General features: G+C 43.0%; 2 protein-coding genes across 4 annotated transcripts; both read right to left on the reverse strand.

Annotated features, from left to right (window-relative positions):
- Positions 1-63: 63 nt before the first annotated feature.
- Positions 64-3,300, reverse strand: LOC121192478 (tissue alpha-L-fucosidase-like). 2 transcript variants are annotated; one of them, XM_041054215.1, is made up of 9 exons: positions 2,853-3,300; positions 2,602-2,736; positions 2,007-2,144; positions 1,801-1,906; positions 1,468-1,668; positions 1,161-1,351; positions 909-1,008; positions 549-709; positions 64-477 (listed from the first exon to the last, which is right to left on the reverse strand). In XM_041054215.1, the coding sequence occupies exons 1-8, from the start codon at positions 3,191-3,193 to the stop codon at positions 575-577; spliced, it is 1,347 nt and encodes a 448-aa protein (XP_040910149.1). In that variant the 5' UTR covers positions 3,194-3,300; the 3' UTR covers positions 64-477; positions 549-574. The 2 variants fall into 2 exon arrangements, with proteins under 2 accessions (XP_040910149.1, XP_040910148.1); XM_041054214.1 differs by having other exon boundaries at positions 64-709.
- Positions 3,301-5,883: 2,583 nt separating this feature from the next.
- Positions 5,884-9,535, reverse strand: zbtb8b (zinc finger and BTB domain containing 8B). 2 transcript variants are annotated; one of them, XM_041054243.1, is made up of 5 exons: positions 9,421-9,535; positions 8,667-8,859; positions 7,581-8,490; positions 7,234-7,412; positions 5,884-6,701 (listed from the first exon to the last, which is right to left on the reverse strand). In XM_041054243.1, exons 2-5 carry the CDS (start codon positions 8,838-8,840, stop codon positions 6,387-6,389), a joined length of 1,578 nt encoding a protein of 525 aa, XP_040910177.1. In that variant the 5' UTR covers positions 8,841-8,859; positions 9,421-9,535; the 3' UTR covers positions 5,884-6,386. The 2 variants fall into 2 exon arrangements, with proteins under 2 accessions (XP_040910177.1, XP_040910178.1); XM_041054244.1 differs by lacking the exon at positions 9,421-9,535 and having other exon boundaries at positions 8,657-8,796.
- Between the last annotated feature and the right edge of the window lie 6,086 nt (positions 9,536-15,621).

Consider the following 15,621-nt stretch of genomic DNA (forward strand, 5'->3'; position numbering starts at 1 on the left):
TCTTAATTTTACGGTATTCCAGTTTCAGAAACCCTAAAGACTCAGGAAAGACTGCAAGACAAGTTCAAGAGGATCTTGACAGTATTTTAATGTCTTAAAGTTTTTCATTTTTTACAACTGTAGCTCATCAAACAAATCAAGAAATGTTTTATTCCACCACTGTAAAAGTATAAAAATAAAAAAGTGCTTTGTAGGTAAACTGTTCATTTTTACACAAACCACTGGAAAATGACTCATTTGTGAAAAAGCAGTTGGACACATGAGAAGCTGCCGGGGGAAGCTTCACAAGCTGAGCAGCAGATTCCTCTTTTCATTCAGAATCATTCAGTCATTAAAAACAAGAGTCACGATTTAGAGGCAGTGACACATTAAACCTCAGAGCAACAAAGGAATCACTGAAGAGGAGCCGTCCATCATTTCATTTTGGCAAAAATAAGAAATCCATTACACAAGCGGTGTCGCCTCAATCGCAGTGCACAAGTTTCCCCTTATACTGCAATCAATATTAAAAACCTGAGTTTATTACATTCTAAATATTCAGCTTTGCAGAGGTTGAACTTCAGGTGTTTAAGGCTCACTGGATACCGTCCAGTCTCAGTGTCCAGGCCCGACCAGGGGTAAAGGGCAGCTCAGGCAGAAGGACAATAAGGCCAGAATTGGGGTAGACTGGGGACCAGGGCAAAGACTCTGGATTCCCCAGTAAGGTCACCTGGACATGGGACAAAAATCAGTGATTTAGATTCTTATATTTCATATACATACGTCCATTCTGTAAGTTAATATCTAAGCTGTGGGGAGCACAGCTTCACTGTAAGACTTAAATGCATTTCTGTATTTGACCAGGTTAAACTTTTTTTGTCAAAACTTAACATCTGAGTTTCTATAAAACATCGTCTCAGTCACTTTACCTTGGTGGTTTTCGATGTTTTGGGTTCCAGCAGTTGCACTGTGGACTTGGAGGGTTTGGCTGTCATGATGGCATAGACAGTGGTCCCTTTAGATGTATACCTAGAAAAATGGAGGGGCCACTTTATAATAATCTGATAATAAATTATTAGCTCAATCACTTAAACGGGATCACAGAAAGTATTTAGCTTTGTTACATAAAGGTTACGGCTTCTACACAGATTTCTGGTTCTCAGCTGCCTGGTGCTTCTTACCAGACTGGCACAGTGGTGTTCTCTGTCTGGACCCTCCAGGGCTTAGAAGCGTAAATAGCCTCCCCGTTGATCTGTAGCCAGGCTCCAAGACCCCTGAGCCTCTCCTCAAACACAGTGGGGATCATCCCATCAGGGGTGGGACCAACATTCAGAAGGTAGTTACCTCCCAGAGCCACAGTGCGAACCAGATCCTGTAACAGCAGCAGGAGGAGGAGGAGGAGGAGGAAGAGGAAGACAACCAGTCAGTCAAAGAAAACAGCTTAGATATCACTACAGATTCGAGGATTATAAATCAACTTATCCTCACCTCTGTGATGGTGGGTAAGTCCATTACTTCACTCATCCTCATGTTCCGTCGGTAACCCCAGGAAAACCTGTCCACAGATGTGCACTTCTCCCACTTGTGCTTGGGCAGTTCGCCTGGAGTATACTTGTCTTCACAGTTATAGTAGCCGCCATGCTTACACGCACAGCCAGCTCCCCATCTGTCATTGGTCACAACCATATCCTAATGCAAGAGAAATCTGATTATGAAACCTTGCTGAAACAATTAACTGTTGAATGTGCTGCTTAACAAAGAAATACAGTCTGCAACATTGCTGTGTAGCTACGTATTATTTAGTAGATATAATAAACTTACTTTAACAGGGCTGTCATTGTAGAGCCAGGCCAGGAACTGGGTGGAGTTCCAGTACGTGTCAGGTGCTTCCCAGTCCCCATCAGACCAGATCACCTCAGGTCTGTACCTGCAAAACAACAGGAAAGCTCAAACATACATGCCGTGCTTTCATAGAGTTTATTATGTGTAGGTGGACAAAAAAACATGTAGAAGTGCAATCAGCTGACCTGACAACCATGTTATAAAGCTCTGGCAGCAGTTTATGCATCACAAACTCCTGTGTTTTGAATCCATTCTTCTTGTCATTCAGGTAGAGAGGGTGGAACCACTCATACAAGGAGTTGTAGAGTCCATAGTGCAGTGACCTAAATAAAGAAATTAAAAAAAAAAAAAAAACTTTAAACCTAATGGTAAAGACAGAATCTATTAGACAATGGAAACTTTTTCAGATACCAAGTTCTGATCTGATACCAGTGCCCTCTTCTTCCCCAAATTTAAACGCTGTATTCCTCACTGGACTCATTTTTATATGAGGTAAACATGAGGACAGGGTTGCTGTGGCACTAAACACTGAGTCTGCAGAGCCCTGTGACCGATGGACCGTGGGGGACACTGGACCCAATCCACGTAATAAGGACCATATCAGTGCTCATATCAAACGTGGGGCATCTGGAAATAAATCTGACTGAACCAGTTACATGTGAGCAGTAACTTATGAGGGCAGTAAACATCACATGAACGGGACAGGCTGTAAAACAAGCTCCACCTACCGACTACAACCCCTTTGTCTGAACTTCATAACAGAGCACTTTCAGGACCCACCTGATGCGCACTGCCTCTGCCAGGTCTCCCACCAGGTCCCTGTGAGGACCAGTATCAACGGAATTCCAGTTCCAGGAGTTGGGAGACCCCCAGTTAGTAAATCCCTCGTGGTGTTTGGCAGTCAGGACCACATACCTGCAATTACGACACTGTATAAGTGAAACATGCATCTGTGGTACTGCTCTCAGTAGGTCATATAACACCTGGACTGAAGCAGTCGTTAGTCTAAATAAATTATTTACCAGACTTACTTTGCACCAGAGGCCTTGAATATGTCCGCCCACTCCTCCGGGTTGAAGAACTGAGCGTGAAACTGAGGCGCAAACTCCGGGTAGCTGAACCCGGGCGGGTAGTTCTGGGACATGTAGCTCACACACTTCTGGTCCGGAGGCTGTTGGCCCTGCCAGTGCCACCAGAACCACTCGCTGTCAAAGCCCGGAACAGAAAACACACCCCAGTGGATAAAAATCCCCAGCTTGGCCTCGTCGTACCAAGAAGGCAGCGGTCTGGCGTCCAAACTCGTCCAGTCCGCGGTGTACCGAGCCGCCGCTTGAGAAACGCAAGCGGCGGCAAAGAGGAACGTTAGCAGCATGATTGGAAGATGTTAGCCTGATATTTAACCCCTCCAGCTGCACCAACACCTGCGGCCTCAGGCGGATGTATTAAACGGACTATTCACTTCTTGTTGTGACAATGAAGGAAAACTGTTTCCTGTCATGTGACTGTAATCATGTGGATTATCACGTGTGTTTGTTTTGGGTTTTTTTTTTTTACTATAACTTTATTTGACAGACATTGAATGGGTCGTGTCTGCTCACACAGACATTTAAATAAAACACGTAAAATTTATGATGATGATGAGGAGGAGGAGGATGAAGACGAGGATGATGAGGATGTGGCAGTAAGATGGTAAAGGCTGGTCTGACTTCTCAGGGCCAGGATTTTGGATCAGGACAGGTGAAATCAGAGTTTATTCAGTTACCTGTAAAACTAAATTGAATAACATGTAGGTCTAAATGCTGCTGAAGCAACCCCCTCTGCACTGCCAGCAATAAAATCCCAGTAATACACAGTAATTATTGCTGTTGGTTAAAGTAGGTTTACCTGTTGTCACAATAACACATAGCATGTGTAAAAAATACTGGAATCAGGCTCCAAAATACCCATCATGTGTGAGGTTTTAATTGTAAAAGGCAGTCCAGAGAAAATCCAGAGATTTGCACAATAAATATTATTTATGTAAAGCAAATCCATATCATCCCGTTTGATTCCTGTAATCACAGGCCCATGTACGAGCTAAGTAAGTAACGATGCCTAAAGATCATATTGGGTGTTTCTCTTTTTTTAAGGCAGCCCTTGATGGAGTATTTAACCACCTCAGTGTTTAATCATTGGTAAATATTGTGTTGCTGTCAAAGTAAGGGTGATTAGGGTCCCGATGAAGTTTAGAGAGTGGACTGAATATTCTTCTAACTTAAGTTATTTCTTTGTGAATACAGAAAAGTATCCTGGATAGATGTCGACGTACGGAGAAAAACTGAGAGAACAGGGTACAGGATTTTTTTTTTATTATTGTTTTGAAGGCAACGAAAGATTTTCTTTGTATAACTGATTGCATAAAAATGAAAGAAAGAAAAAAGAGAGAAAGAAATGGACTGAGTCCAGTCTTCATAGTTTTGCCCAGACCTATTTGAATGTGCCCCTACAAATAGTCAGGCATATGCTAAGGCAAAAGAAGAAAGTGAAAACCTAGATTTTGTTAAACACATATTCACTCTGGCTTTTTACATAACTCTGTATATACATATTGTTCTGTTAACTAAGAAATGCACCCGCCGGGCAACTTTATGTGGACATTATAAAAAAAAATCCATGTCTTTGACTACATCCATGGTTCCGGTTAATTCTCAGTGCTGCAGTTCACGTCCGTGGAGGACTGAACCTTAGAGTCCGGGTCAGTATCGTCCCTGCACACAAAGTCCGTGGAGGTCTCAGGCTTTTGCGAGCAGGATGCGTACACCGCCAAAGCCTCCAGCCCGGCCACAATAAGTGAATCCCGTCGCTGAGTCCTGCGGCTGTAACCGAGCCGCTTCAAGGTCCGGCGGGTGGTGGTGAGTGAGATGGGCTTCTCCGGTGCGCTGCTGTTGTACAGAGCCTGGATCTGCTCGCTCGTAGCCTGGCTGTTAGCTTCCACCACTCTCTCCATCCTCTTCTCACCGTTCTCGTCGACAAGGCGTTTTCTCCCGCAGGACCCCCGGTGACTGGAGGTTTTCCTCTTCTCGCACCATTCCCGGTAAACTCGAGACACCGCAGTCTTGGAAAAACCCAACCGCTTCACTGTTTCCGAGATGCTGCAGCCGGCGCACCGGGCTCCCACTATCATACCCCGCTCGAACTCACTTAAATCTCGCGACTTCCCCATGTGTCACCGTTTCTCCCTGCAGAGATGGTGCTTCAGAGTTTTTTTTGTTTTTTTTTTTTTTAAGGAGAACCGGGAATGCTCGCTTTCTGATGGAAACAAAACAAAGTCGTAAAAAAAAGAAAAAAAGAAATTGGGTCTTCTTTTGTGCTTTATGTTTTGGCACACCAGACTCAACGAAAGTTTGTTATCGCCCCCATCAGGTGGCTTCGCAATTTATATTTCGACTATTATGTTCACATTTTTGTTCTTTTTCCATCAGGAACATGTTTTACATAAACAAGTAACAGACGCAGAAACAGCCGCACAACCTTTGTCACCATCCCAGCGTATTAACATACGCGGGGACTGGCACTAAGCTGCACTTTATGATGTTTAGCCCATCTCTAATTTTGGAGGAAAGTCACAAGGTCTGACTTTTGAGAGACATGGATTATTATATTCGGAATAAACTAGATGAGTCTATTCTGCATATTGTGTCTTGAAGAACACTGTGGCTGAAAGCAAGTACCGTATGCAGGTGTTGATGTGGCTGAGCAAATAATAACAACAAAATGGACCTTTGATATTCAAAATCATAAACAAATGTAATATGGTCAGTTTATTCTTTAATGCAAAAGCCTGCTAATTTTATTAACTAGTAGCACAGAAACAACTGAACAATTATTTTTCCTCTGGTGGGGGTTCAACCACTAGAGGGCCTCAAACGACACTGTTTGTATGACAACACTTCAGGTGGATCACCTGATACATATCTGCTGTATGTCAGCCAGCAGGGAAATGAACATACCTCAAGATGAATAAATCTGTGACTGGAAAAAGTTCATGAACACCCAAAAAATGAGACTAAGAGCAATTATGTCCACAGTTACACAACACATTTATTGTAACAATACAAACAGTGGCCCCATGATAACCACAAAACTTTTTTTCTGTGAACCGTAATCTGGAATTAACTGTAATCATAATATGTAACAAGATGCTGTGTCCATCTTCTGTGTAGTTCAGAAAACTACAGCTTTGACAGCTACATTCTCATGTTCATTGCATACAGGCAAATTTGGACTTGATCAACTGTGACAAGACATGGGCAGGAAATTAAACATGACATTTATGATTTAAAAAACAAAAAAGTGAAATACTGAATCCTGAATCTATTTCCTGTCAGGCAAATAACAGGTGCACAATATCTCCAACAGTCAAAAGGAATCATTTTGTGGTAACAAATGAATCAATAAATAAATAAGCTTGTTTTACAGTACTAATTTAACAACAATAACAATATGGCCACAGTTAAAAACTGAACATTAGACCAGTTCAGCCTGTAACTGGTAGTTTTCTGTACTGCGTACAGTGCGCTACAGATTCACAGTGTGTGACCTACATCAGTGCAGACAGCCAGCTGCCTTTCAAGCATCTGTTTCTCCACCAAGTCCTCCACTCTGCCAACCTCCACCTCATCCACGTCATCCATAAAACTGGACCAATCTGCACCCCCATCTGCACGTTCCATGGGCTCTGGTTGGCTGACGGGGTGAACGGAGGCGGACTCATCGTGAGTGGTGGTCACACAGTTGCAGCTGTCGCAGATGCCGAAGCGCCTGAGTCCCGGTGAAACACCGGATCCAGTGAAGGTTCGCCTGCAGCTCTTACAAGACACTGGCCAGTACTGCCTGTGGACCTGCACATGGTCAAACAAGGCAAGAAAGACAGCAGTATGTGAATCATTCTGTAGAGGCAACAACAACTTTTAGATTATTATACAGTAAGCCAAGAATAACAATATAGGAGACAAAAGATTTACTGCTCTTATTGTCCTTCACTCCACACAAAACACAAGCAACAGGGAAGAAGGACTAGAATTTAACTGCACTCAATTAAAGAGTGAGGCGGCTAATTATTGTTTACAGCTAACTGCTAGCAATTACTGGCTTAAAGTGGCTTTGTACAAACCATCTTAACTTTTATTTATTCACTGAACAATTCTTCTAAGCCAGGAATGGATCAAAATAAAGAACAATTAAAATTTAAATCTTTAGCAAGTGTTCTTCTTACACAGCTCCACATATTCACATCTGGAAAACAGCCGAGAAATGATCTTTTTAAATAAAATAAAATAGACTTATAAAAGCCTGTCTATCAAAATCAAATTAGATGATACAACACCATGATGTTCTGATTTGTCAGCAGTCAGAGCTACACTGAGTTCTCACACTTAAGGCATGGCTGCGAAGGTGCTCCTGTCTTGTGAACCTCTTGCCACACATGGGACAGGGGAACGGCCTCTCTCCTGTGTGACAGCGGATGTGTCTCTTCATGATGCCCTTCTGCTTGGCAGTGTACGGGCAGAATGGGCACTTGTGGAGTTTCACTGGCACTACCAAGCCATCACCTGCAGGGGGAGAGAGAGGCCCACAGTTCAAATCTACAGTCTTGTCTCGGCTTACTCTTCTGCTTGAGAATTTACAGAATTCAACACATTATTAATATTAAGGTGTTTTTTAAGCTTCCGGGGAAATACGTCACCATACGCCATTTCCCATCTGATTTTGTTAATTACCTGTGTCCTCTCCAAGCCAGTCAGACTGGATCTCCATGATAGATGATCCCACAAACCCTAAACCTTCATCCATTCTGCCTCCTCCTGCGCTGCTGCCTAGTCCTTGAGTAAAGCGTTGCCCCACTCTGTCCCCCAGAGGACTGGGACCTTCACCTCTGGCCAGCATCTCCATCAGCTGCCTGGCATTAAAAGAAGGGCTGTATCCCAGAGAGGAGCGCTCGTTGGAGTGAGAGGGACTTGGGGGAAGTAGCCTGCTGTGATGAGGATTGTGCAGCGAGGGCCCAGGATATGAGGCAAGGTCTTTTGTGTCAGTGGACTCAATAAGCTCCTCATCAGGATCGTACTCTATCTTAGGGTTCACTAACTCTGGGGTCAAAGCAGAGGATGAGGAGGAAGAGAGGTTTGTCTGATCCATGTGTCCCTTCTGTCCTTCAGTCCCAGAGGCAAACTCCTCCCTGGAATGGTAGTCACTGTCCATGTCCCTGCTGGTCCCTGAAGGGGTGGCGACAGGGATGGACAGGGGGGTTCTAGCTGGGGTCACTGATTCGGGACCTAAACCCGATCCTCTATCTGCCTCCGCGACCTGTGAACAAGGCTCTGCAGCCTCCACACCAACGGCCACAGCTGGAGTCCCACTGTCTGCGGGACCTATCCTTTCCTCTTGTGTCTGGTTCTCCTTCTCTGTGTTCCTCTCCTTCTCCTTGTTGCATATTTCCAAAGATGAGTGGATGTATCCTTTACAGAAGTTCACCAGATCAGTCATCTGCAGGTAACTGGCTGCTGACATCACCTCAATGACGTTGCTTCTGTTAAGGGCCAAGCGGCCAGAATAGAGGAAGTCCAGGATAATTGAGAAAGCATCGGCTGTTACGATGTCCAGCGATGCTGTGCTGTAGCGTTGGCCGCTATCCTGAAAAGATCATAAAGACAAAATGAGTACTTTATTTATTCTTAGCTGCTTTAATAGACAATTAACAGAGTAAATAAAATGCAATAACATGCATTATTTTAGACAATAGGTGGTATTTGTTTCACTGTACTGAAGAAAATAAAACACTGGAAAGCACTGATTTCACCTTCTCTCACCTGCAGGTAGTGAACCAGAAGAGCCCGGAAATAGCCGCTCCCAGCAAACAGCACATTACGATGGGCCTTGAAGACACGGCCTTCGACAAGGATGCTGCAGTCACAGAAGAAGTCCCGCTTACGCTGCTCATTGAGCTCAAACAGCAGTTTGGGCAGGTAGCAGGGCACTTCCATGTCTACACCTCAGTGAACCCTGCCAGAGAGAGGAAAGAGAAGGGTGTGTCTCTTTTAACAGCAACAGGTTCACATTGGACTCTAAATTTTTTTTTTAGCATTTTATTTTAAATTACATAGACGCTCTTTAAGAGCTTGTGTAACACTTCTCGTTTAGGAGGCAAAAGAGTGTGAAAAGTAATTCACACACTTACACTCCTTTGTTAAACTGGGACCACGGAGAAAGAAAGAAACTTTGCTAACACGCATTAGGGTTGTGCACTGTTGAAATCACAGTGGTTAGGCAACCTTTAATGCCATGAAAGGCTTATTATCGTTTAGGTAACCGAGACTCAAACATACAAACGTTCAGACAGATAAATGTGAACGTTTGGAACAAATAAACTGAACTGAGGAAAGAAGAGGAGGAGGCAGCAGCCAAATAGACCGACTTTATGTTCGCTTACAATGTTAGCTTGTGTTGCTAGCACCGAGCAACTAGCGTTACATTCTGAAAACAGCTGATTACACAAACTGCACTTTGTAAAAAAATGTTGAGGCGTAGTGAGATTAAAGGGAAAAGAACATATTAAGGTCTCACCTGTGTGATTACACGTCTGAACGTCACAAAACCTTTATTATAGCACCAAAATAAACATTAGCAAGGATCATTGTCCCGTGTTCACATTAGCGACAACTGACTTCTTCTACTCCTCCTGATGATGTTGGCGGTTGGTAAACAACTTTTTGGTGCATTACCGCCACCTTCTGACTGTCATTGTCCAGTGAGATTTAGGGTCAAAATTCATACTAGTATGAATGAGTTTTACACGCAGTGTTCTGCTTTGCATCTGTACACAGATGTGCACAAAAGCACACATTTTTCAGAGTTTTTGTGTAACCTCACCACTGATATCATTTGTTCACAGATTTTATTCGCATTGTCTCTTTTTTTTTTTACAAATACAAATTTTTTTCTACACATGTACAAATTGGAAATTTTACTTATTTACAAAGGTTGAGTGATAGCTACAAACTCTGGAAATATTTGTGAAGATCAGTTTACAAGCTCAAAATCCTATTGACACTAATTTGAGCCCATACATCCCCTAACATTACTCCGGTGCCAAACGGTGGAACAGGGTTCTCTTCATGCCCTCTTTATTGTATATTTAACCAGCCTACGAGCCACTGCCCTTTTCCTGTGATAATCTATAAGATTCTATTGTGACACATTTTTCCTCAAAGCTTTGAACGCCTTGTTTCGTTCTTTTATAGCTCTGTGGCATTCCTCATTCCACCGAGGCACCACTTTCTCCCTACCCTGCATTGTTCGTTTTGGTATATTCAGAGATGCAGCATTCATTCTGTATGTACTTGAACTGTGTCTGCCTCTGTGTTTTGTTCTAGTGTTAGCAAATGTGCTGACTCCTCACAACATATCCAACATTTCTCCCAGTCAGCCTTACCAAAGCACCATGTGGTAAACTTACTGCCTTCTTGTATAAACACATTTGTATTTACAGTAGTGAGAACTGGAAAATTATCACTTCCAGTGGTTGTATCATTCTTCACATTCACCATTAAGATCCAATCATGGTGCCGTACCCCTATTCACATCTTCTCTCGTACCTTGTTTATCGTTAAGGCAAACCAATGATCTATCATCCAGCATTTCTTCCTCTACATTCTCATTACTGTCTGTGTGATTGCTACCCCATTAGCTGCTGTGTGCATTAAAATCTGCACAACATATTTTCTTTCTATGCATCTTCCCTGTCATTTCCTTGAACAGATAACTTTCTACATGAATTATGCAAATTGATTAACTCAATATTTCTTTCTTTCCTTGGGTTGCAAATTTCAATTATGAAACCTTTTCATATACATATACACATTTTCAGGTTAGGGGACCAGTCCATATGCCAACCCATCTTCAGGAAAAGTTACAAAATCCTCCACCATTTTGGTTGTTAGCTCTGTCGAACCTAACCCTGGGAATCACTAAATCTAAATTAAAATAGTAATATTAAAAATAGTGAATTACCTTCTTAACTTTAAAGTGAGACTATGTAAATTTTGCTGAGTAGCAGCAACAGCAGCCTCTGCGACCACAAGTGGTAATTACAGGATGGTGGTGCATTAAATCCTGTTCATGAAGTCCAAGCTAGTTTTACTCTGTCTGAGTACACTGACTAGCAACAGGGACGTCCTCCCTCTGCAGGGGTGACAAGTCAAGCCATGGGCAGTTAGTGAGTTACCCACATGTGAGTATGTTCAACTAACATTACATCATCTTCACACACAGCAGAAAAAAACAATCTGGTGGTTGTTAATATGTGGTTTCGCTCCGTTGATGACCAACTAAGATACGAATGCAGTCCGAGGACTGGTAGTCTGGAACTTGGCTCTGCTGATTACCACTTTAAATTTTGGAGCATTCTAACAGTAGGATATTAAATCACATAAATCGCAATCACATAGGAGAAGCTAGTGTTAGAAGTTGCACTACCAGTTGAGTAAACCAGTCTGTTTGGAAACCCACTTGTTGATTCACTCCTTTCCATCCTGTTATTGTTTAACCAAGGGTTATTCTTGTCTTTGTCCACCGTTTCTCACTTTTATATGGCCTGATGACCATCTGCTAATCATACTCTTTTCTTCTTAGTTGCAACACTATACTCTTGGGTAGGTGGTGCCCTCTTCCATTTCCCCCAAACATGTTTGTTGTGGTTACCTTCCTTTTTGTTCTTTTTATGTTTTATGGTGGCTGGCAAACTATGAAATTATTCACTATTGCCTTAACCTTTGTTCAATTCAATTCAATTCAATTCAATTCAATTCAGTTCAGTTCAGTTCAGTTTTATTTATGTAGCGCCACATCATAACAGAAGTTATCTCAAGGTACTTTCCATATAGAGCAGGTCTAGATCATAGAAACCTTGAACAGAACCTGGCTTGTGGTGGGCGGCCGTCTGCCTCTACTGGTTGGGTTGAGAGAGACAGAGAGATGGAGTGAGAGAGGGAGAGAGACAGAGAGAGAAGGAGAGAGAGAGAGAGAGAGAGAGAGAGAGAGAGAGAGAGAGAGAGAGAGGGAAGGGGGCCAAGAGGGGAGGTTCACACCTTATTGCTCGGGGGACATATGAGACAGTATCTCTCAGCCCGTCTGGAAAGTGGTCTTGCCTGACTCTGTAGGAAAAAGTAGGATTTAGCAGTCAAAGCCAAAGTCACAGCGGCTTTGGTACACTATTTTTAATGCTTGGAAATCTCCCTTTTTGTATATTTAAATTGTACGTAGTCTTGTTTTTTTCTTGTTTATATCTGCCTTTCTCCATTGCAGAAGCTCATCGATTGTGATGATGACAATGATGATGATGCTGATGATGTTTTTAGGGAAGAACCTCCAAGTGTCACACTCCTGCTCAGTCCAGCATGTTGCTGCACAACCACAGGCGGCTCACGCCTGCCCACATGTCTACTCAAGAATACTTGTTTATTTGTCTTCCATCTCGAAGAGAAAATAGTTCCTTTTTTATTTTTGGACATAGCAAGAGTAAACAAGTAGTTCCTTAAGCACTGCGCCACACCCTCTCAGCACAATCCACAGTTCTTAGAAGTGTTTTTTACACTGATGGGTGCCGACCAGGCGACTTATTTGTTTCAGATATTTTCCCATGGCAAACAGGACGAATACAAAGGCTTCGTGGTGGCCTGGAGAAACCACAGAGTAGGCGTACATGAGCCTCCATACTCACCCTCTTTTGAAAATGAAATTTATGGCACCTCATAAAAACCCGGTTCACGCTTATAAGCACTAAATATAAACCAGTATAAACCAGCAGGGTTTGACTCAGTCCTTGTAAACTTGACCTGATGGAGCGTTGTGTCCGGCCGGAGGCAGGCCAACCAACGGCTGACCCGGCTGCCCAGCCCTAACACGAGTCTGTCCCAAAACAAAGCTGAAATAGGTTCAACTCTGAGGTAGCTGGTTCCTGACCTTCTTCTCGCTCTGACTCAGGGAAACACAAGGCCTTTGTTTTGGTCATGTGTTGACATAAGGGCAGGAAACTCCCTCTCCACAGACCTTTCACAGCCAAGCAATCACACTGGAGTTTCTACAATACTGCCCTATCTGTGTGGCAGTTTAATGCTGGTTTACACCCAGCAACCCCTTAGGAACAAATGATTTATCACTGGGTTTTGGCTTACGCCTATGATTATGATGACGTATGATTTATTGATGGAAGCTCCTTCTAAAAAGTAAATAGATGTAGCGTTTGTTGTTATGTAAGGCAACATCCAGATTTGGGACCTCACTCATTGTGTGTGTTAGCCACTCTGAGACCCATGGTTGGCACAGAGGGCTCCAGCAGCACCCCTCTGGGTCCCTGTGGTCTGCGCCTCAGCGCATAACAGCCACTTAGGCCGGCATTTTCCCAGGCTGAGACAACACACCACGGTGGCAGCGCGAGCCACAGAGAGGGCCTGATTAAAGAGTAGGGACAATGGAGGGAGAGAGAGCCGGGGACCGTGGTGGCATTTTCCATCTCCGCCGCTGTCTCCTGGGGGGACCAAGTATGTGCCGTGAAACGTTTGAATTATCCCAGAATCTCTGGAATTCAGACAGAGGCACCGCGGAGAGGACCCTCGACCAGGGATCAAAGAGCTTTGAGAGGAGTGCGGTGGACTGGTGGTGAAGTCGAGTACATAGGGGAGTATGAGTGTGCGTATGTATGTGTGTGTGTGTGTGTGTGTGTGTGTGTGTGTGTGCATGCTTATGTGTTTCAAAAAACTGACTTGAAAAAGATAAAGACAATGTTTGAATTTGAATCATATTTTCTTTAATGGCTACATGTCTACATGTTTTCAAAAAAGCCATGTTTGACTTCTGAGGAGGCAGTGATCATTGAGCAATGAAATACAGGCATGTGGTGAGTGTGTGTGTGTGTGTTGCTGTCCTTTTATCCCTCATGGGATCAGATAATGCAATCATAGCCAATCATTGGGAGTCTAATACAGTGGGCGCCCCTCTTCAGTTTGGAGACGCCACTTTCCTCTGTGGTGGCAGAGGAAGAGGAAGAGAAAAGCAAAAGGGGGAAACCTCGTCTCTCTCTTTCTGTCTATCTCTCTCTGTAATTATCACTTAATGTTCTTCAGTGATCTGGAGACGTCTGTCTCTCGCTTAGTCCTTTCTTCCCTCGCTGCAGAGGAAATGTATCACAGTCTGAAATAAATCTGCCAGCCTTTTTATTATTGTATATTTAGCACCAGAACAGAGTAGTAAATGGAGCCGTCCCAGACCACAAGCTTCCGGTAGCGCAGGGCCTCAGCGCTGGCTGGCTGTCTTTGCCACAGCCAAGTACAAAGATCAAAGCCTCCTGTACTATATCCAGTTAGCTAGTCGTCCTCCAGCATTGACCTCAAGCAAGTTTTCATGTCTGAGAAAGACAGCGTGTGTTTGCGCCTGAGCTACGTGCAGAGTGTATAGAATTAGTTCACTACGCAAATATGCCTTTCAGCAAGCCAGTTTTGCATGAACATCTGTCGGGTGTAGGTTTCTGAATGCGTGTCTTCATGTCTGTCTACATCCATATATCTCTGTGATGTGTGTCAAGCTTTGTCATGGCATTGTCTTGTGTTTGTTTGATGTCAAAACAGACAGCATTGCATTTTCATTTCAAAAAAATTTACAAAGTAGTGGCCTGGCAAGCACAAATAGCATCACACATGATCAGACGTATCTTTCTTGTACCTAATATATTGTATTTGTAACCCAGGGGTGCTCCTTCAGTTGCCAGTGGGTAACTAATCAAATCAACTAAACTCATCTTCTTGTTATTTAATTTAAGAGCTATATGCACATCTTTGTGTTTTAGAGGAAAACAGAAAGCCAAAAACAGATAGCAATCTTTACAACAGCCAGTGATCTGCCCATCAAAGTCGGTGGTACACAACAGGTGCAACTGTGTGAACTGGTTAGCAAGTTAGCAGAGAAATTTAAAAAAGTAATAAATAATTAAATGTAGGGCTGATGGGAAAAGCCGAAGGTAGAAGTAAAAGAATTGAAATAGCAAGCTAAGTGTTGACTAAACAGTTGACTGTACTTGTAATTTCAAATAAGTATTTGTTACTCTGATTTCCCTAGCAATTCTAATTAATGTGTTTGATGTTTAATTTACTTAAATTCATTATGTATTTCATATATTGTGGTTAACTAATTTGTTATTGTGCTTTAAATTAAATTATTTTATGCCACTGTCATGGGGAGACCCCGTGCACTAAAGTAAGGCACATGTGCTACACACTCTTTCTCAGGTAAATTTTATCAGAATGTTAATCCTGGTGTGAAGTGCTGGTGGTGATGTGTGTGGTATGAACATTTGGAGGAGGGGGTGAAGGAGAGAAGTCACACTGTGACTGTGTATTTGATTTATTGAATTTAAATTGTGTTGACCTGTCTCCTTCGTTGTACTTCTTCTTCTTTCAGACCAGGAACAGCCAAACCTGAGCTGGAGCGTTCCATTTGGTTAAATAGGGGGGGTTCACAGGGGAAGAAACCAAGTGTGGTAGAGTGGGAGGGGTGTTTTGTCTTTTGTGGTGAAATGACCTGTATAAGTATCTTGTTTAAAAAGAAATATGTGTTTTTAAAGTAAGTTTAACTGAACTTCGATTTGATAATATGTTATTTAGTATTGGGATTATTGTAAGTGTGCTGGAAGAGATAATTGATATTTCCTGAGAAGGTGCAGTCCACCAGTATAAAAGTGAGGAGGCTGTGGTGGCCGGCGCCTAAAGGAGCGAA

This window comes from Toxotes jaculatrix, chromosome 13 (genome assembly GCF_017976425.1).
Source record: "Toxotes jaculatrix isolate fToxJac2 chromosome 13, fToxJac2.pri, whole genome shotgun sequence".
NCBI classification, from domain to species: Eukaryota; Metazoa; Chordata; class Actinopteri; family Toxotidae; genus Toxotes; species Toxotes jaculatrix.